The sequence below is a fragment of the Asparagus officinalis genome, chromosome 3, assembly GCF_001876935.1.
Source record: "Asparagus officinalis chromosome 3, Aspof.V1, whole genome shotgun sequence".
In the NCBI taxonomy this organism is placed as follows: domain Eukaryota; kingdom Viridiplantae; phylum Streptophyta; class Magnoliopsida; order Asparagales; family Asparagaceae; genus Asparagus; species Asparagus officinalis.
Window position 1 is genome coordinate 13,362,950 of NC_033796.1, and position 21,081 is coordinate 13,384,030.

General features: G+C 36.8%; 1 protein-coding gene across 2 annotated transcripts in view; it reads right to left on the reverse strand.

The window, feature by feature from the left end:
* The window catches only part of LOC109833077, a 17,975-nt gene continuing 2,431 nt past the window's right edge, over positions 5,538–21,081 (reverse strand). For both annotated transcript variants that reach the window (XM_020400630.1, XM_020400631.1), the window contains 3 exons: positions 17,877–17,933; positions 10,331–10,400; positions 5,538–8,241 (listed from right to left, as the gene is read on the reverse strand). In XM_020400630.1, the coding sequence (XP_020256219.1) occupies positions 6,152–8,241; positions 10,331–10,400; positions 17,877–17,933 (2,217 nt within the window). In that variant the 3' untranslated portion in view covers positions 5,538–6,151. The remainder of the gene's footprint in view (positions 8,242–10,330; positions 10,401–17,876; positions 17,934–21,081) is intronic.

The following is a 21,081-nucleotide window of genomic DNA, read 5'->3' on the forward strand; positions in this document are numbered from 1 at the left end:
AGGAGGCTTGGAGCTCATTCAGAAACACACCAACGAAGAGGAAAATCTCTACCTCTTCTCTTCTCTACTCTTATACCTCCAAGAAAAGATTTCGGCTACATATTTACATATTCTATTTTCTGGGCAACTGTTTTAGTCTGAGCATAAGCTCTGTGTCTCACGCCCGAGTGCAGAGGTCGGCCGATTCCGGGGGTTTTTACCGCTAGGGGAGAGAGGACAAATTGCGCCAGGACGATAGGCGGGTCCTTAATCTTCTAGGGCAGTGATATCATTGTTAGCCCTTATGTTTTGATGATGTTCTTACAACCACCATTATCGGTACTAATGGCTTATTGAGTGTAAATGTAGTAAAATCATTTGTCAAGCTCGTTAGTGCCATAAATGAAGGATGGATGGAATATATGCTACAACGAAGATATCCAAAGGAGGAGGAGGCCAAGAGATGAAGCAACGTTATTTCAAGAACGACAAATTCGACTAAAAGCTTCATCCGATTCAAGCTATATCAAAGCTCAAGTATATTGCTCTCTATATGAGGATATTAGCTTTCTTTTGTTTTTCTCTCTAGTGCTAGAATGTAGGCAAAGAGTTACTGAGTTTACTTGAAGCTATTGGGAATCACACACACGTTTTTAAACTTGTGCTTTTAAGCGTTTTTCACAAAACACTATTTTTTCACAAGTATGAGTACCTATCTGCAAAATTCTTTTTCCAAATAGTTTGTTTTTAGTATTAAAAACATTTTACAAAGTTTCAGAATTTTCAGAGGTCAAATGAATATTTTGGAAATATTTCAACTTGGTCAAATAACCTGATTTCAGAATATGTCAGAAATCGGTCGACCGGTCCCGGTCGACCGATCCGATGACCTTTCTTCAACTATGTCTCCAGAGTGTCGTCGGTCGACGCGATACGGTCGACCGATTTTCTCAACCTTAATCGGTCGACCGTGCGCGGTCGACCGATGAGTCTCTGGATGTTTGTCAAACTCCTTAGCTGCTGGCGGTCGACCGGATTTTTTCGGTCGGTCGACGAAGGTATTTTTCGGTCGACCGATATTTTCTTCGGTCAACCGATTTTTGCCTCTGTTCAGCCGCGATTTTTTTAAAACGGTCGTTTGCCTCGAACCCTGTGCTTTCACTATGTTAGTGATTGCACAGTCTGTGATGAGGGTCTGAAGAAGAGATTATTATCTCATTTGGGTATATTTGTTTTTGTTTTAAAATGATTTAAACTCTCCTATAAAATCCGCCAGACCTGCTTGCTTCTTCTTACCATCTAAGCAACCTAACGTTGAAAAACCAGAGAGCTTTTTCTGTTTCCTGAGTAAATTTTCAAAACTCTGTTTTTCTCTCTGTTTCAAGTGTGTTTCACTTCCCAGCTTCAGTACTCTTCTCTTTGCTATAGGGGCTTGTGTAAAGAGAGGTTCTTGCTTGTTTTTTTCTTCTGCTGCTGTGTGGTTGAGATCTGTGGAGATCTACTGTGAGGGAGTGTGATCTGTGAGATCAAACTGTGTAGCGAGAGAGAGATCTTGTGGGATCGCTGTGTAGACGAAGTTCCGGCTTCCAAACCGGATGTGTTAGTGGATTTCTCCTCGAGAGTGGGGAGCGGGGACGTAGGTCAGCGGGTCGAACCTCGTTAACACATCGCGCGTCAAGGATAACGATTCCTAACTCTATCTCTTTCTATTTGATTGCACTTCTGTTTTGTGGTTTGCTTGTGCTGAGTTTTAAATTGCATATTAGAGCCTCTTGACCCTAATCACCCCCCCTCTAGGGTCCAACAATCACGACTGCTCCCAATCAGGCCTGAATTTTCTAACTCCTTAATTTGTTTATATTATTATATTCCTGTTTTGACAGCAAGTTTCTCATGAGATAAACTCTTTCCTACTATTAGATTACACATAGGAGGATATACAAAAGGCAGTCAGCAATTTAAATCCCCTTAAAGCTCCGGGAAAGGACGGGCTCCCAGGTCTGTTCTATCAAAAGTTTGGAATCTTACCAAAAGAGATGTCACCCAGACTTGCTTAAAATTTTTGAACGACAGCTACATTTTCAGTGAGCTTAACGAAACTCTTATAGCATTTATTCCCAAAGTTAAGGGTGCCATGAAGATGGAAGACTTCCGCCCGATAAGTTTATGCAACGTCGTATACAGGATCGTGTCTAAATGCCTTGCGGACAGATTGAAGATCAGCCTGGATAAGATTATATCGAGCTCTCAAAGTGCTTTCGTTAGCGGGAGATTGATTCACGACAATGCAATTATTGGGTTTGATGGGCTGCATAGTATGAAGAAAAACAGATTTGGGAATGGCACGAAAATGACTCTCAAACTTGACATGGCTAAAGCTTACGACCGGGTTGAGTGGGAGTTTATTCAAGCAGTGATGTTAAGGCTGGGGTATGACCAGATTGGGTTAAAAAGATCATGAGATGTGTCAGTTCGATGACTTTTTCTTTCTTAATCAATGAGCAACTGAAAGGAAAAGTTTATCCTCAAAGGGGTTTGAGGCAAAGCGACCCCCTCTACCCCTTCTTATTTCTTTTTGCAAAGGCCTTATCCTGTTTAATCCAGAAAGCACGGTTGGAAGGAAAAATTAGTGGGCTGAGTTTTGGGAGTAATGGCCCTTCGGTGATGTACCTTTTTTTTCGCTGACGATAGTATTTTGTTTATGGGTGCTAGTGTTGAGGAGGGCAATGTGGTGAAAAACATTATGGATATTTATTCAAAGGCGTCGGGTCAGAAAGTCAATTTTAACAAGTCCGAACTTTGCTTCAGAAAATTGGTGAGCTCTCTTGACTATCAACAACTTGCTGGCTGTGTTGATGTTGTTGTCAATAACCACTTCCAAAAGTACCTTGGAATGCCTTGCTTTGTGGGAAAGAATAAGAAAGACATATTCAAAAGTATAAATGATCGTATTTGGAACAAGCTGAAATGGTGGAAACGGTCTTTATTCTCGGCTGCTAGGAAGGAAGTTCTAATCAAATCAGTGATCCAATCAATCCCTAATTATGTCATGTCTTGTTTGAAGCTCCTAAAGAATTGCCTTAATAGTATCCAAAGCCTCATGGCTCGATTTTGGTGGGGTTCAACGGAAATAAAGAAAAGGATTCAATGGAGTAAATGGTCGGAGTTGTGCAAGAGCAAATATCGGGGTGGCCTTGGTTTTAAAGATCTTGAAGCTTTCAATCAAGCTATGCTCAGAAAACAAGTTTGGAGATTTATTCGAAACCCGGATTTATTGGTGGCCAAGGTGTTAAAAGAATGTTACTTCCCTAGAGGGAACATTTTGGAGGCCAAATTGGGATCTAATCCCTCTTTTATATTGAGGAGCTTGTTATGGGAAAAACAGCTTATTGAGAAAGGGTACCGATGACGTGTGGGCTCGGGGGAAGATATTTGGATTCTTGAGGATAAATGGCTACCAAGGTCGTCCTCCTTCTCTTTCATTGACAAACATTTCCTCCTTGATGACCTTAAGGTGATTGACCTTAGATTGGAGGATGGCCAATGGGACTCTAATTTTATTAAGTTCATATGCAACAAAGAAGATGCTGATGTTATTTTGGGAATCCCAGCTGGGTCTTTGGAGAGCAAAGCACTTCACTCCCAACGGAGAATACTCAGTGAAAAGCGGCTATAAGCTTGCTATTAATCTTAAGGAGATGGTGGATGCCTCTAATATGAAAGTTTCAGAGGGGTGGTGGAATTTATTATGGAAGTTGAGAATTCCTCCTAAAGTTCAAAATTTCTTAAGGAAGTTAAGCCACATTTGGCTTCCGACTAACAATGTTTTGCGATGCAGGAAAATAAAGGGCTCACTGGTTTGTGGGAGACAAGGCTGCTCTTATCACTATGAACATTGGCATCATGCCATTTGGGGCTGCAAAAAAACTCAATAATTGTGAAAAGTGAGTGGATTCAAAAAGATTTGTAATAGAAGTGGGAGTGAGGATTCTGTAGAATTTTTGTCTAGAATTGCTAAGATTCTTCCTATGGAAAAGTTTGAATTTTTTGTTATGCTTGCCTGGCATTCTTGGTATTTGAGAAACTGTGAGATTACAGGGAAAGCCTTCCCTAATGCTAGTGCTTCTGTGGATTGGGTAGCTGGATACACTAAGGACTTTCAAGAGTCCCTTCCCTCTGTGAAATCTAAATCTTGTAGCAATAGTGTCAAGTGGGATCCTCTTGCTTCTGGTATGGTGTGCATCAATGTGGATGCGGCAGTAGACAGAAACGGAAGTGGTTGTAGCAGTGGTATTGTGGCTCGGGTTCACAATGGTGTTGCTCTTTGCTCTAGAGGTAACTACTACATAAATCCATTCTCTCCTCTTGTTGCTGAGATTATTACTATAAAAGATGGGGCCCTTCTTGCCAAGGAGAGGAAGTGGAATCAATGGTTTATTGTCTCTGATTGCCACAATGCCGTAGATTTATTGAGCAATCCAGAGGTTCAAAGTGGAGAACTTGATCTACTTGCTGATGAAGTTAGGTCCCTAGCTGATTGTTCTAGTTTCAAAGGCTTCATCTACAAGCCTAGGGATTCTAATGGTGTGGCTCATCTGTTAGCAAAAAAGGCTCTTGGTGATCACAAGGCCTTTGATTGGGACGAGGGTGTGCCCTCTGTGGCTTTCAGTGCATTTATGGCTGATATGTCTTCCCTTTGTTAGTTGTTTTGTTCTTTGGTATTTAGTCTGTACTCTTCTTTTAAAAAAAAGAAAATAATTGAAAAAATCGACTCATTCACAAAATATTTGTGAAAACCGATCCAGTTTCAGCCGTCGGGCTGAAACTGGGTCGGTTTTGAAGAAAAATCTTCTGAAACTTCACAGGACTTCAAGTCCCGTGAAGTTCTTGTACATAACAAAACTTCACGGGACTTGAAGTCTCGTGAAGTTTCAGGACATATTTTGTCAAAACCAACCCAGTTTCAGCTAGACAGTTGAAACTAGGTCAGTTTTGACAAAATTTTTTAAACTAGGTCGGAATTTGTGATTTTTTTTTCTATAAATAGGATGGTTTTCAAATTTATCCTTTTTTTTGAGAAAAAGACTGGATTATCGAAATAGTAATCCAGCCAGCTAAATTAAACAAAATTGGTTGTTACAAAAATAGTACACATCACCAACCTAGAATGTGTACACTAGTTCATCTAAGCTTTACAATAAACTGCACCAAGTCTTCTCTCCTACTAACAACTATCAACAACATATCCTAAAGTGTAGCATAAGACCAACACTTATACATTTATCCTTTATTAGTTGTTACATTTCATGTACCTTATGCGCTATTTTTCTTGGTTAGATTATGATCATGGGATTCTAACGTTACAATTAATTACTTTCCAGTTAATCTGAGAGTAAAAAAAGTAATTCATCATATGCTCTCGCATCTAAATACGACTAATCTCGAAACACTTAAAAGGGTTCGGCGACTATTTCAAAATATGAAGATTTGAGGGACTAATTCAAGATACTTTAGGATATGAAGGACTAATTTCAAACTATTAAAATTAACATATCAAGTTATCATGCAAGGAACGCTATCACAGGTAGCTTCAATCAAACCGATCCAAAAGACCCAAGTACATTTCCAACCACCAAAGCATACAAACTACACAACATACAAGAAACACTGAATTAACAAATAACCCTTGCAGGTGCTAACAAGCATCTTATGTACCAATTCCATCATCATTCCCTTTCCTGCCAACTAAAACACATAAAAGGATAGTATGGTGGATTTTCTTCCCATCTTCAGATAACAGAGGGAAAGCACTGCTTTCAGCATCAGAACCTGTACATATTATCTACCCGCTACTCCATTTGTCTGAGAGTCCCCCTACTTGGAGCACCAAAACTACACTCCTCAGAAGGATAAAAGTTTGAGCCACAACTCCTACAACGTACTACGTCAACACATACATGGAGCAAAGTATATATTGATATCCTAATTTCATAATAACAGTAAAGTGAAGCTTATTCCCTTAAAAATCCGAAGAAAAAGATGCCAGTTATGAGCAATCATGCATCTGCTTTATGATCGATCAAGTGTCAATATCTGGTGGTAGCCAAATTTATGCATGAATTCCAAAGCAGGTCATAGCGAAAGATTGAGCCACTTTATTTAACACAGTCCATTAACCAGGCACTGATTCAGAAGTTATAGGCCCATGACTACCTCCATGAGCACTATATCCAGTAATTGGCATGGACCTCTGAGCAAAATCAAGTAACTGCTTACGCTGTTGATCATCAGTATGAGGAATGCTTGCTCGTAGCAGTTCCACGGGCATCTCTCTGCTTATAGCTCTACTCATCTCAGACCCAATGACCACAGTGTTAGGTGATTGCGTGAGCAATTGTTGCATTATACTGTCATATTTACTGAGACAATATTTTGTAAGAAGCCCAAAAAACGCATCAAAGGATGCTTGCCACAAAGATCGGTTGGACATGCTGTAGCTGCTGGCAGCATGTGGATCAATAAGTAGGTCAGTTGCTCTCTCCAAAACAGATTTTATAATAATAGAGGCTCCATCACCTGCAGAACTTCCTAATGGCCGGAGAGGTGGTTGTTCGGAAGAACAAACCACAGCAGCAAGGCAAGCACTGAGAGCACTGAGATCCATTCCATGAACACATGAAGACACGACCCTAGCAAGATCAGCCGTTGTTTCAGCTGCGCTTGAATCAGAGGGAAGACCGCCAAATAAAAACCTTAAATGACGGAATATTGCCATGCAAACAATTCTAGCAAGCTCGGTTCCAGGGTACAGAAGCTGAAGGAAGCGAGAAAGAAGCTTTCGACCCTTGGCAAGAGAGGCTAGTCGAAGAAACACAAGATCATCCTTTGGTGCAGGACCAACAGAATGTCCAGATTTACCTGGGCCAAGTGGATCAACTAGCTGAAGTGAAGCTGCAAGACCTTCTAGAAGGACCTGACGCCTTCGTCTCAGCTGAGTTCCAGCATCTTGTATCTGGCTGGACTGTAATAGGCGGTCAATATCATCTACATCAAGGAGAAGACAGAGCCCATCTTCAACAGCAATTCTGGCAGCCAACATAGGCTCTTGCTCAAGGGGCTTCACTGAAGATTTTTGCTCTAGGATTCCATCTCCAGATGATGGCAGATCAACTTCAAGGAGGGGGCGAGGTCTACGTATAGAAGAAAATGGGACCCTTCCCAAAGCATCAACTTGAAGATATGCATGTGGTTCGTTATTATTGCGAGATCTAGATGGCAAATCCCTGATAGATGAAGGACAGAATTGATGTTTCATCCGACAACCAGAAATTTTTTTTGCTAAGCAAGCTTGGTGGTAATAATCATCTATGTAAGGATCGTTACTGTGAGTTGCAGCATGCTGCATCCTTAGAATGCTTTCAATTTCTTCAGATGTCATGTACTTCGATCTGAATTGCGTCAGAGGAGTATCACCTGCCTGGCTGCCGTTCTCTGAACTGTGTTGAGAAAATCTCTTATTCTGTCTTCCCCTGGAAGAAGATTTTGGTCTATGTTCTCTATGTTCTCTAAGATCAGCCATCCCAAATATGGCATCAAATTTGTTCATCAAGTGAGGAGACGGAGGATGCGAGTTGAATAGTTGAGACTGCAAGTGCGGAAAGTGGGGAAAAGATGGCTGAATTTGCTGTAATCTCTGCTGCTGTTTTGACAACAGCTGCGATGGCAATAACCCATTTGGAAGAGATAACTGGTGTTGTAACATGTTAGACAACAAATTGGGATTCTCGCCAGTAAATAGACTAGCCTGGTTCAACCACTGGTTCTGGTGCCTACCACTAATGGAGAGGCCTGGAGCAAACTGCGCGATGTTTCCACCATAAGGTAGACCATTGGACAAATCGGCTAAATGAAGTTGAGGAGAGAATTGTGAGATATTGGGGGTAGTATAGGGTATCTGGAGAGTCGAAGGTATGCTAGCATGGCGTGATAGAACTTGAGATCGACCAACACCAGGTGAGGGTAGCAAAGTAAAAGAAGACTTGGGTGCAAGAACAGGATCACTTGAGTGCTGTTGTTGGGGTAGTGGCTGCGGATGCGAGGATGTTCTATGCAGTGGTTTTACTTCAGCAAACCGAGGACCAGAAATATGCGGTTGTGACCACCATCGCTTACCATCCTGCACATTTTCAGCATCTAGAATCTGTTGATCTAGCCAGTTTGAAAAGTCTCCCGTCTCCTGTGTCCAGTCTGCAGTAGATGAACCTGGGGGACACGGACGGATAAACATAAACTGAGATTACAACAAAATGACACTTTCAACCTAGCATTAACACATTAGAAGAATAGTAACACAAAAAGGAATGACTCTGGGCTGTTTAATTGATCTGCAAATCAAATTAAATTTAAATCCGCAAAAAATGTATACAGTTCGCCTTCCAGATTATAATAATTTTCACATTTTATGCACCAAAGAAACAGCAAAACCAATCAAGCTGTCTTTGTAATCCAATGTAAATTATAAATCCAGCAAAACAAACAGTGTCATGTTCATTAGGTACACAGAAGTTAGTAGGGCGGTAGAGAATTGGTCAGTGAACAAAATGAAGAATTCTTTGGCGGTAAGTGATTAAACAACCAAAATAATGTTAGGAATTAGGGTACATAAATGTTCACTATGGGCATGCAGGATCAGTAAAGCATGGACAATCGATCGCTGAACAAAAATCATAAGGATTAGTTACTATTTATTCCCTTTGCTTTCCTTTTTGTTTCACTTCTCTTTTTACTTAGCTACAATAAGGAAACAATTATAAGAATAAAAATAACTATGGCAATTTGTGTCAAAAATTAGTTCATAAATCAGATATGGCTACTAGGGTAACTTATCCCACCCCCCACCCCTAAAAAAAATCCTTTTTGTTTCACTTCTCTTTTTTACTTAGCTACAATAAGGAAACAATTATAAGAATAAAAATAACTATGGCAATTTGTGTAAAAAATTAATTCATAAATCAGATATGGCTACTAGGGTAACTTATCCCACCCCCACCCCCTACACATACATACATGTGTATATACACATACATGTATATGCCTATGTACACATACATGTATATGTATATGTATATATATATAAATATATGTACATACACATACGATAGCATGTGTAACACACAGGAGCCTATGCCGCGGACACACAGAAGGGAGCCGGCCTCCCCGGAGCGAACCAACACCTCAATATATATATATTGGTATAGTATATGTGATAGGTATAGTACTATAGTATATTATATATATGTATATTCATGAGAAAAATGGAGAACTTGGTACAAGTTGGGCTCCAAAGCAACTTGGTAGTGGATGTGGCCGTAATCTTCGTCCATACGATCTATATTGGCAGTTGGGTGAAGAGTGGGTTTGTGAGTGGCTGGCGCCTTATCTTCGAGGTGTGTATAGTAGTGGGGGCAAAGACCTAGGAGTGGGTGGGGACGAACCACAATCACCTTTACCAAAGTTGCTTTATAGCATACCTTGAGGTACCAAGGTTCTCCATATTGCATTCTATATATATAGTACTGTTATACTACTATTAATTATATATATATAATATATATATATATTATATTATTGGAGTTGCTTGGTACCCCGAAGCAGCACCATTTTGGTGGCTCTTGTAGTACATCGATCGTTCTACATCCTGGCATCCACTCACTACTCAGTGTGGAATGTGCTTTCATAATTTTAATGCTGTAGTACGGGGATGATGAACACATCACTATCCACAAAGACCTCCAAAAAAAAAACAGACCCCGAGGGCCCATTGCAACTTTTTCGTGGCTTTGGTAAACAGGAGTACCCATTATTGGGCTCCCTAATAAGTATATAGTATTATACATATGTCCCTAATAAATAATATAAATTATAGTAATCATATTATATAGTAGTCGTACTCATAAATATTGATAGGTATATACTGAGGAAAAATGGGTATACTTGGTACCCGATGAAAAAAGATCACATGTTGTGGAGTCGGATGTGGAACCACAATCGGTTGCCCTCCATACATCACACCTTGAAGATGGAGCCTCACCAACTCCAAGGTGTAATGTATGGACAAGATGTGTCCACATCACTACCAAGGATCCTTGGCCCAAGTATTCCCATATTCCTCTATATATATATATATATATATATCCCCCAAAAAAAAGATATCAGAAAATATCAACAGAACCTGTCAAGCTCAGAGTTGCTAGTATCGTTTTTCCTAAAAACTTCATATATTATTCTTGCTGCCCAGAAAGTTAAAAAGAACATGGTATCTAAGAAAGTGGAGTGCGACGGTGTTACTTACTTCCTCTCGAGAATGAGCCTCTATCACCAATAACTCCAGTGTTCCTTGGTTCACTAATATTTCTATTCAACTGCGAGCAGAAAAAAGAAGATTACCACTTTTAAAGGGCAAATGACGTGTAAATGAAATAAATTTATAAAGAAAAAAGATTACAACTTTTGAGTAATCCCTCCATTATATAAAGAGTGGAACTTTTGAAGGCACAAAAAATTGACATGTGTCATATTATAAAGACAAGAAAAAATGACATGTGTCGTATTATAAGTACTCATGCGTCCCTCTATTCTATCAGAAGATAACATGCAGAAACCTAATATTTTATTATCTAAGAATCCTCATCAAATTTACACTATTAATAATTAAAAATTCTAATAGTTAAATATTTTGCAATTGTTATCAGATCATAACCATCCATAATTAAAAAAATCTCATAATCATATATTTAAATATAGAAATTAGAGAAAAAAACTCAAGTAGAGAGCCACTTTACATAAAATCATGGGTTAATTTAGAAAAACCTCCTCAATTATAGGGGTGCATTAGAAAACCCCCTCAACTATTTTAAGTTGAGAAAATTATCCTCAAATTTAAGCATATTGTCGATAACCCCCTGATCTATCAAAATTTGAGACAACCCCCTTGAATTTCTCACTTAACTCTCCTCAATTATGGGTAGGGGTGGAAGCGGACCAAATAAGTAACAAATAGTTTGTTAATTATTCGACTAACTATTCGGTCATATTTGATTCAATAGTTCATTTAACATTAAGTAAATAATATTTAGTATTCAAGTTCATTAACGAATAGAATTTAACTAGGCATATATTCGATTCATTTGCTTATCAAATATTCGTCTAAAATTTGATATCTTGTAATATGTATTATTACGCATATGATGTTATATCTTCAACCCGCTTATATTTTCTACTTAAGTTCCATATATTAATTTTGAGGGCCTTGAAGAATCTTAAATCAGTTTTCTAGATAAAATATTCGATATATATATATATAACTATGAAGAAATAATTTCTATTTATGAATTTAAATACTATTTAAAAATTAAACTCTTTAGTGGAATGAATACACTTTGATATTCGATGGATATTCTAAATATTCATGAATATTTATCAAATATCAAGTATTTGAGTTCGAATTCGAAAAACTCCGGACATGGATATTCGTATTTGAGTTCGAATACGACTTGTTTACCACCCCTACCTGCAGCTATAAATAGCCCTTATCTAATAGGGGTGGAAGTTAACCAAATAGTTAATAAACAGTTCGGTTATTATTCGTCCAGATATTTGGTCATATTTGATCGCTAGTTCGTTTAATTGGTAAACAAATATGTTGGCCTTCTTGTTTTGATGATGTTTAACAAACAATTTATAACTAATGTTGTTTGTCTAGTGCTTGTATTATCTATTCATTGTAGACAAACAACATTGTTGGAGGATGGATGAAATAGAGCTTCAACGATCATATCCAAATGAGGTTGGCGGAATGTCGGTGAAGCCTTGCAATTCAAAGTTAAAGATCAAGTTCAAGCTTCATCCGTATATGAAACAAATGCATAGAATTGGAAAATACTATTTTGTTTCATGTTTATATGCCTACATATGATTTCCTCTTTAACAAGCTTATATTTAATGAAATCATATTTAGTGTTTTGTATATATTGCATAGAATATGCAATTTTGTGAAAATATGGTTTTCTTAGTTTTTGGACTTAACAATAATCATATCCATATTTTATTAAGTCCATATAATCATTGTGCAAAGTTTCAAAATATGGTTTAGCCAAAATATCAAATTTCACATGTTTACATTTTCGCGTTTTGAACTATTTTGCAAAATGATGATTTTTCACAAATGGGAAATGCAATTTGGAAAAAAAAATTTGTAACATGTTCATTTACATGTTTATATACATTTCCCAAAGTTTTATTATTTTTGGACTTCATTTGTTATTTTTAACAGTTTTCCAAAGTTCAGCTTTAAAAACCAGTTTTTGAATATGTCAGTTTTCGGTCGACCGAACCGGTCGACCGAACCTGAGTTCATATGCTCACTGGGCGACAGAGAGTCTTTCGGTCGACCGGTCCGGTCGACCGATAAAATTTCCGGTCGACCGATGAATTTTCCGGTCAACCGACGAGAGCTTTTTCAGCTTCCAACGGCTAGTTTTCTTACCGTTGCTGGGCTGTTTCTGTCTTTTTGCTTGGGGTTTTTGGCTGAGTTGTGAGAGGATATAAATACCCTATTGCCTTCAATTCTCAAGCTAAGCCAAGAAGTTTTTAACAAGGGTTTTAAAAAGGGTTTAAGCTTGTTTTAAGCTTGTTTAAGGGTTTGGGTTAAAGTTGTTTTAGTTTTCACAAGTGGAGGAGATTATCTTCTTGTTTGGGCTTCAATCTCCATCTCTCCATCTTGTTATTCAGAGAAGAATCTCTAAACTCATTTCTAGCTATTCATTATTTTGTTTATAATTTCTATATGCTAGATTTTAATTGAGTTTAGTTTTGATTTTGATTTCACTCATTGTTTACACACACCCACTTGAGCTTATTGTATTTGCATTCATAATATATTAGGGTTGTGAGAGTTGTAACATTGAGTGTGAGCTTTTATTGTGTTCTCATCCATATTAGAAAATAATTTATATTTGTTACATTGTGAGATTGTTAGGTTTTCGGTGAGCTAGAAACCGAGTGTGTTGTGAAGTTTTCGGTGAACTAAAAAATCGATTGTGAGGAGTGACGTTGATCGGTGAGCGTTGAAAACCGATACTGTGAGGTGTAAACGTTATTCGGGTGAGCGTAGAAAACCCGGTTGATAGTGGATTTTTCCCCGGGAGTGGGGAGCGGAGACGTAGGACGGAAGGTCCGAACTCCGTGAACATATTGCTTGTTTGAGTGTGCTTTGACGTTCATTCATATTTATGTTCATATCTTATATCACCATTGTGCATTGCTCATTTCTATATCATCCACTATCTTGTTTAGATTGTTTACCCTTGTGTCGTTTATATATCCTTGCATATATACATATTCATCATATAGGATATATCTCTTTGTTTGCATTGTTTATCCTAGCTTATATATCTTGTGGTATTTCATACTTGCTATGATAACTTGTTAATTAATTTCAATTGGCATTTTAATCGGATTAGATTAGCATAAGACCCTAATCACCCCCCTCTAGGGTCTAACAAAATATTTTTTTAATATTTGGTTCATAAACAAGTAGAATTTAACCAAAGATATATTTGACTCGGTTGGTTATTAATTATTCGAGTATATTTTACATTTTAGTCATATGAATTTAACTCATTACAAATATTACTCATCCAAAATATTATTTCAAATCGTACCCCATATAAATACAGTCAATAGAGCCTATGGTTTTACTTTATGTGAAACTATATTTTTTATGCATCATGACATAAATAAGTAGACCTAATGCTAAAATGCTGCCAACATACTGATTTAATAGAATAATTAGATTAAGAAATATTAATAACATATACTTTTATATCAAATAGTCTAAAAAAATATTGTAGTTTTTGTATATTTAGTTTTTAAAAATTTTGTGAATAATGCCATTAGTTAAGAAGATTGACTTTTGTTCAATATTAGAAAGTAAAGGGTAACAAAATTTACATGTTAAAATAGTGCCACAAGTGTGGCTCGAGCCTAAGACCAAACACTTGGTAGAGGAATAACTTACCATATGTGCTAATCATATATTCATGAAAATTTATCGAATACATAAATATTAACACGAATCGAATTTAAACACCAACTACAATTCGCCTTGAATTCGAATTCACATTTGAATAGAGAAAATTTACCGAATTCAAATTTGAATACATTAGTATTCGATCTGATTCGGTTCTTCACCACCCCTAATTATGGGGTGTCTTAGAAACCCCCCTTCAACTATTTTTGTCACGCCTCCAAAGTCTGATGCAAATCACTTATCCTGTTGAAAGAGTGCTCATGTTGTTCCTAGCTATCTAGTTATAAAGCCAACAAACAATATGTCAATGATCACTAAAAGCAACTTTGAAACTTATTTGTAAACATTACTATTATAAACTTCTAAGCCTAGGACTTCTAAACCTAAGCTCTGGTACCACAACTTATCGTGCCCCCAAAGTACACCACAAGCTTGGCATGCGTCTTCGCACTTGTCACCGTTGTCATGCATCTCAAAATATGTTGCGCACTTTGGGGACGTGACAATTTTAATTTAAGAGACTCCCCTCAAGTTTAATTAAGCCTATTGTAGATAACTCCATTCGAGTTTGAAAATTCAAGAAACCTCCATGAATACTTCTCACTTCATGCCCTGAAAGCTAACACCGATAGGTCTAACATGTCACATGACAAGTAGATGACTGAGAAAATACCAAAATACCCATCAATCATAAAAAATTAACCTGAATTCTTTTAGGATAAGAGAAAGAGAGGAGAATGAGGGAAAGAAATTATTGTAAAATTGATCAAGATGTTTTTTTACTGGTAGGGGGTTTCTTTGGATCTAAATGGGTCGATTAGCAAAAGTTTTCCGGTTATTTTACGTTTTGAAATGACATCAAGGGTGCTTGGTGAGAAAAATGTGAAAGATTAGTAGGGTTCTGTGAGACACACTATAGATGAGGAGGACGGTCTCTAAGTTCCAAAGTGTAGTGGGGTTATCTATAATATGCTTAAACTTTGGGGGTTCTCATATTAAAATATCTAAAGAGGGCTTTTCTAAGACATACATCAAAGTTGAGTGGATTTTTCTAAAATTAGCCCTAAAACCATATATGCAATTAAACATTAGTTAAATTTAATGGATTTTCTTCCTCTTAAAATATTATTGACGAATTAGTCAAGTTTTTGTTGGTTTGATATCCTATCTTTATTGATTTTTATAAATAGGGGTTATTGATTCACCCATGTCTCTCTTTAAAATATTAATAAAACACAAGATACCATAAAAACATATAACATGCAAGATCTATATAATTAAAGAATTTGCTATTACAAAATATTCATTACAATCCGCATAAAATAAATAAATCATTTACACAAATTACCTAAAATATTACCCCGAATTCTCCCTGCTTTATCCAATTTTTTCTAATAGTTAAATTGAAGCTCTAATGGTTTCTTAAGATTATTTTAGAAATAAATATTTGGATTCTTAAAATTGTTTTATGGATATTTTAAAACCATATATAATCTTTTCAAAAAGTTATAATTCTAATACAAGCATCACAATATTGAGGCTTAAGCATAAGAATGTTTTAGATTATGTAAATATGTGAAGGTCTTATATCTCATCTAACTGCAATATTTTATTTTATTGCTTCCTGTTGTAAGGTTCAACTCAATGTACTCTTTAGTTCATACCAAATATTAAAAAATGATAATAAAACAACGTAAGATGACCTTGCCGGTTGGCAAAATATTCATAGTTCCTACATCAAAGAGATATATTGACTTTTTGTATATCCTTTTTATTTTTTAGATGTTATAAAAAAGGAGAGATATTACAAAGGAAAGTTTAATGGTTAAAACTATCTAATTTAACTATCTAATTTTGAATAGGAGATTTTGAAATAAAAACTAATCCACGCACTCATTCGGTCAGCTGATTTTTTTTTAACTTTTTTTATTTTAGAACATTATAAATAAAGAAGAATGTTGTAAAAGATAAGGTGGTGGTTAAACTATCTAATTCTGAATTTCAAATTTTGAAATAAAAGTCATCTACTCCCTTATTTTGAATTTCTTTTAAAGTTTCAACCTATTTGAAGAAAAAACTCCAGTTTACATAACATGATTTTCAGTAATTCACATGCAGTCATTTGAATAATCCATTTGTATGCTCATATCCATAAAAATTGAAGTATATATAAAAAATAGAAAAGAAGAAACCACAGTTAAAAAAAATTGTTAAATTCAATTTAGAACTACATGCACATGACTAAAGAAGAAACCAGTAGAGACTAAACAAATAAGATATAAAAAATATAGATCCTTGGTCTTTGAAGCTAAAGAGTAATGACGTGGGTTCATTTCTCACGACCCGTTTCATATTACTTATTCTACATGTCGAACTCACCCGTGCGAGCACAGGCAAAATACTTGTCAGTAAATATGATTAAAGGGGTTCAGTTACTAAGTTACTTAGGGGGATACTAGAAAAAAAGATGAAAGGAAAAAAAATAAAAAGTCACCATAAATATATGCTAGCAATAAGTAGTAAGCAGATTGAACTCTTACAACGGACCAGCGCCTTACCCTTAAAGCATAATAAGACACTAAAAACTTGAACCAGAAGTTGTTTGAAAAAGAAGTTAGAATTGCAACTTTAAACAGCTGTGAACCTTTTAAACATGGTTTGCAGTTTTTATACAGCAGTCTTCTGACCAGTAGGTGTGAGTAGCGTGACAAAAGTCCATCAGTGGAAGAGTATAGCATAATCTAGTAGATAAATAAGAAACTATTTTTTATACTTAACTTTAAATTGAGAGACGAATTTGACAGGCATGCAAAATACAAAAATGGCATAAAGCAGTTAGGTATTGACTTTAACATCATATTGTCGACTTATACCCATGTCAGCTCAGTTCTTACTAAGAATGTAAAACCTCCTGGAGAGCAAGGAGGATGATGTAAAGTTATTTTCTTAGATAATGCATTTTCAAATGAACTGTTCACACCTAAGAACAGGCTGTTACGAATGAAACCACCTAGTTTTCTATCACAAGTCTACAGAAGTCTATTCAATTCAAAAATCTCCAGGCACGTACAAGTTTAAAGGCTAAAGAACCTAGTTGTTAAAACTGTGAACATTCAAAGATTAATCTGAGACCAGTCGCCACAATATAATCAGCACCCGTTCATCATGATTTATTGTAGCATTTCGAACCAGACACTACAGTACAGTCGATCCAAAAAGGCTAGTCAGTACTGGGATCAAACAACTTTAAAACTTTGGTAAAATATTACAGTGTTGTTCACCTAAGTCACCAGGAACATAACTGACATTAGCTTAGCATCATAAGGGATATCTGGTTTCTTGCATCTAGGAAAATTGATAGATAATATGATCATTTGAGAAAATTCTGGTTGGAGAGAATAGGGCACATCTGACGGGACTGGATCAAACTAGCAGTGATGAAGTACACTAGAATCGAAAAATTAATATCCTTAAAAATTCTTACCTACAAGATCTCCACAGATGATACAAAAAAAGATACACGGTTTCTAGTTTCAACAATACAAACAGAACATAGTGCATTTCTTTAAAAGCCATCCTCCAGAGGAGAAGAATGCAAAAATCTGAGCCACCTTAACAATCTTAGCCATAGAAAAGATAAATACAACACAAAAAACAAAGTAATACATAATAAAACTGTTATAGCTTTGTAAAGAGTCTAAAATACACCGTCATGATGGAAAATTAAGAACAGAGATATATAGGCAGGTCCAATATCCAAATAATTCCAATTTGAATATTTTAAACTAATAAAGAAAGAGAAACAAACCTTTGCAAAGGTGCTTGCGAGATCATCAATGTCAGATAAAGATCTTAAAATCTCCCCCTGCAAGTATAACAAATGTCTTATGTTAAAGAACATGTCAAATAACAGGCATCATCTTCTACAGGAAATGCACATCATCTACCATACTTAAGAAGGTACGATAATTTATGAAGTTCTTCAACCTAGATGAGAATTGGAAGCTTGTGTAAAAAGATAGTGCCAACCAAATACTATTAAAAAGAGAAAAAAGAACTATCTACAGAACTAATTAATATGCCCAGACTTCAGCAATGTCTAAGGTCATTTCAACCAGTGCAGCAGGTGAAGGACAAAGAAAGCATAGCGCTCGCGCCCATGTCTACAGGTTACAGACGGGCGGATCCAGTCATGAGGAAGTGGTGTCACATGACACCATTTCCTCATGAGTTATTATGAGTTACATAGTTTTGTGTCTTGATTCTACTCATGGCCTTGGTCATATAAGCAAATAGACCTAAAATAAATGAAATTGCTTTGCTTCACATTCAACCCCTAGCAATAGATAAAATGAACATGTGACCCACTACAGATATATCCTAGTTTAACTAGGTGAAGGGTTAAAAGTAGTTTTTTTAATAATATTAAGAGGGTATATGGTCTTTGTGTTTGCTTTTGTTCCAGCATTTTTGAAGTGTGTACATACTCGTCTGATCAATTTAATCTAACATGTTCCTTCATGGATTGAAATTACTAGGATCCGATTATGTATTTGACAGTGTTTTTAATAATGCAATTATTTTTTTTTCAAAATATGAAAAATTTTCAGGGACAATTGTAAAATTTTTAAATATTAATTATGTAGTGACACCACTTTCTAGAAACTATGGATCCACCACTGGTTATAGATCCATACTGCCAAGAAGTTCATTCACACTTTTACACATGATAAAACTAGTCATCCACATTTCAACAACAAATGATTACAAAGAGCAATGTTGTAAAAGGCGGCCTAGGCGGACTCCTAGGGGTCCGTCTAGGCATAGGCGGACCATTGGCCGCCTAGATTTGGCCGGAGCGGCCAGTCTAGGCGGCTGTTCCGCCTAGGCACTACCTAGCTTTTTGAAAAATAAAAAGAAAAATGAACTAATTTTTGTTGGGTATGACCGTCTATGAACATTGTTTGATAATAACAAACCCCTATGAACGTTCTGATCTGTGTGTTGAGTTGTGCAGGTTGCAGGTTGAACGGAAAATGATTGTATATATATATATATATATATACGTATATGTTCGTATATCTATATATAAAAATATATTAATAAATATTTTGTTATATTGTTAATTAATAAATAATACATTTATATATACTTATACATATATACTTATATATATACATACTATTTCCAAAGCCCAAGAAAATTTATTTTACAAGATTTTTGTGGGAGGATATTTCAGCGAATAATTGTGTGCCACGTGGTATATGGGGTGCAGAAAAAACGGTACAAATACAGTCCTATACCAGTATATGCACAAAGTTTCTATGGGTGTTTTGATTTTTCTATGGTCATGTCATATCCAAGGGGCAGAATTAAACCCTAAGAAGATTAGGGTTAGCAAAGCCTACTTAAAGGCTGTTAATGACGGCAGGAAAAAAATGAACGCAGAAATACAAAAAATTACAGCAGAATTTGCAGTTCCTCCTCCTTGCGCAGGCTTCACTCAAAAATTCGTAGAAATTCGCAGAAATCTCCGTTTTCCGATCCGTCAGAAGCTGTACGAAGTAGACTCAGCGCCAGACGCGCCAATACCAGTTTTAAAGCGAGTACTACTTCAGAAAATTCCAGATAGACGCGACATCCTTGAGCAGAATACAACAGAATACGCAGATCCTCGTCCTTGCGCAGGCTTCGCTCAAAAATTCGTAGAATTCGCAGAAATCTCTGTTTTGCGATCCGTCAGAAGTTATACAAAGTAGACTCAGAGCCGGACGCGCCAATACCAGTTTTAAAGCGAGTACTACTTTAGAAAATTCCAGATCGACGTGACATCCTTGCGCAGAATACAGCAGATCCTCCTCCTTGCGCAGGCTTCGCTCAAAAATTCGTAGAAATTCGTAGAAATCTCCGTTTTGCGATCCGTCAGAAGTTGTACAAAGTAGACTCAGAGCCGGACGCGCCAATACCAGTTTTAAAGCGAGTACTACTTTAGAAAATTCCAGATCGACGTGACATCCTTGCGCAGAATACAGCAGATCCTCCTCCTTGTGCAGGTTTCGCTAAAAAATTCATAGAAATTCGCAGAAATCTCTGTTTTGCGATCCGTCAGAAGCTGTGCGAAGTAGACTCAGAGCCGGACGCGACAATACCAGTTTTACAGCGATTACTACTTCAGAAAATTCCAGATCGATGTGACATCCTTGCGCAGAATACAGCAAAATACGCAGATCCTCCTCCTTGCGCAGGCTTCGCTCAAAAATTCGTAGAAATTCACAGAAATCTCTGTTTTGCGATCCGTCAGAAGCTGTGTGAAGTAGACTCAGAGCCGGACGCGCCAATATCAGCTTTACAGCGAGTGCTACTTCAGAATATTCCAGATCGACGTGACAAGACAACATTAAGCATCTCTAAAACTTTGTTCCTTTTATTTTATTCGTTGTCGATCTGTATTGTCTTTTTCACTTATTTTGAAGTCTAGATCTGTTTTAGGTTAGGTTGCAGACTACGGGGTTGTAGTTCGTGGGAATTGCTAGTAGATTCAGTTTACATAGTGGTGGTAACCATCAAATCGTGTCGGGGAAGACGATTGCGGTGGGTAGCCAATCTTATTGGGTGTAAGGGGTTGTAAAACTGTTTTGCTAGTGAATCTGGTTGCAGGACGTAGGCGTGGGGGCCGAACCTGGGTACATCTATATGTGCTTTATATTCGCATTACTTTCTGCATATTATAACTGTTTGTATTTGTGATTTAATATATCTGCGTGGCTGTTTGGTTGTTTGGCTAAATTAAAATTTTATAAATTGGTCATAGCCTATTCACCCCCTAGGCTATTCCTCGATCCAACAATTTTAAACTAAAACTCAACCCAAACCCGAACTCATAACCCAAACCTGAACCCATATCTTAACTCCTAACCTAACCCTATCTCTCTTTGACTCTCTATCACTCTCTCTCACTCCTTCATTTCCATACTCCCACCACTTCCTCTTCTCTCCCCGCCTCCTCCTCTTCT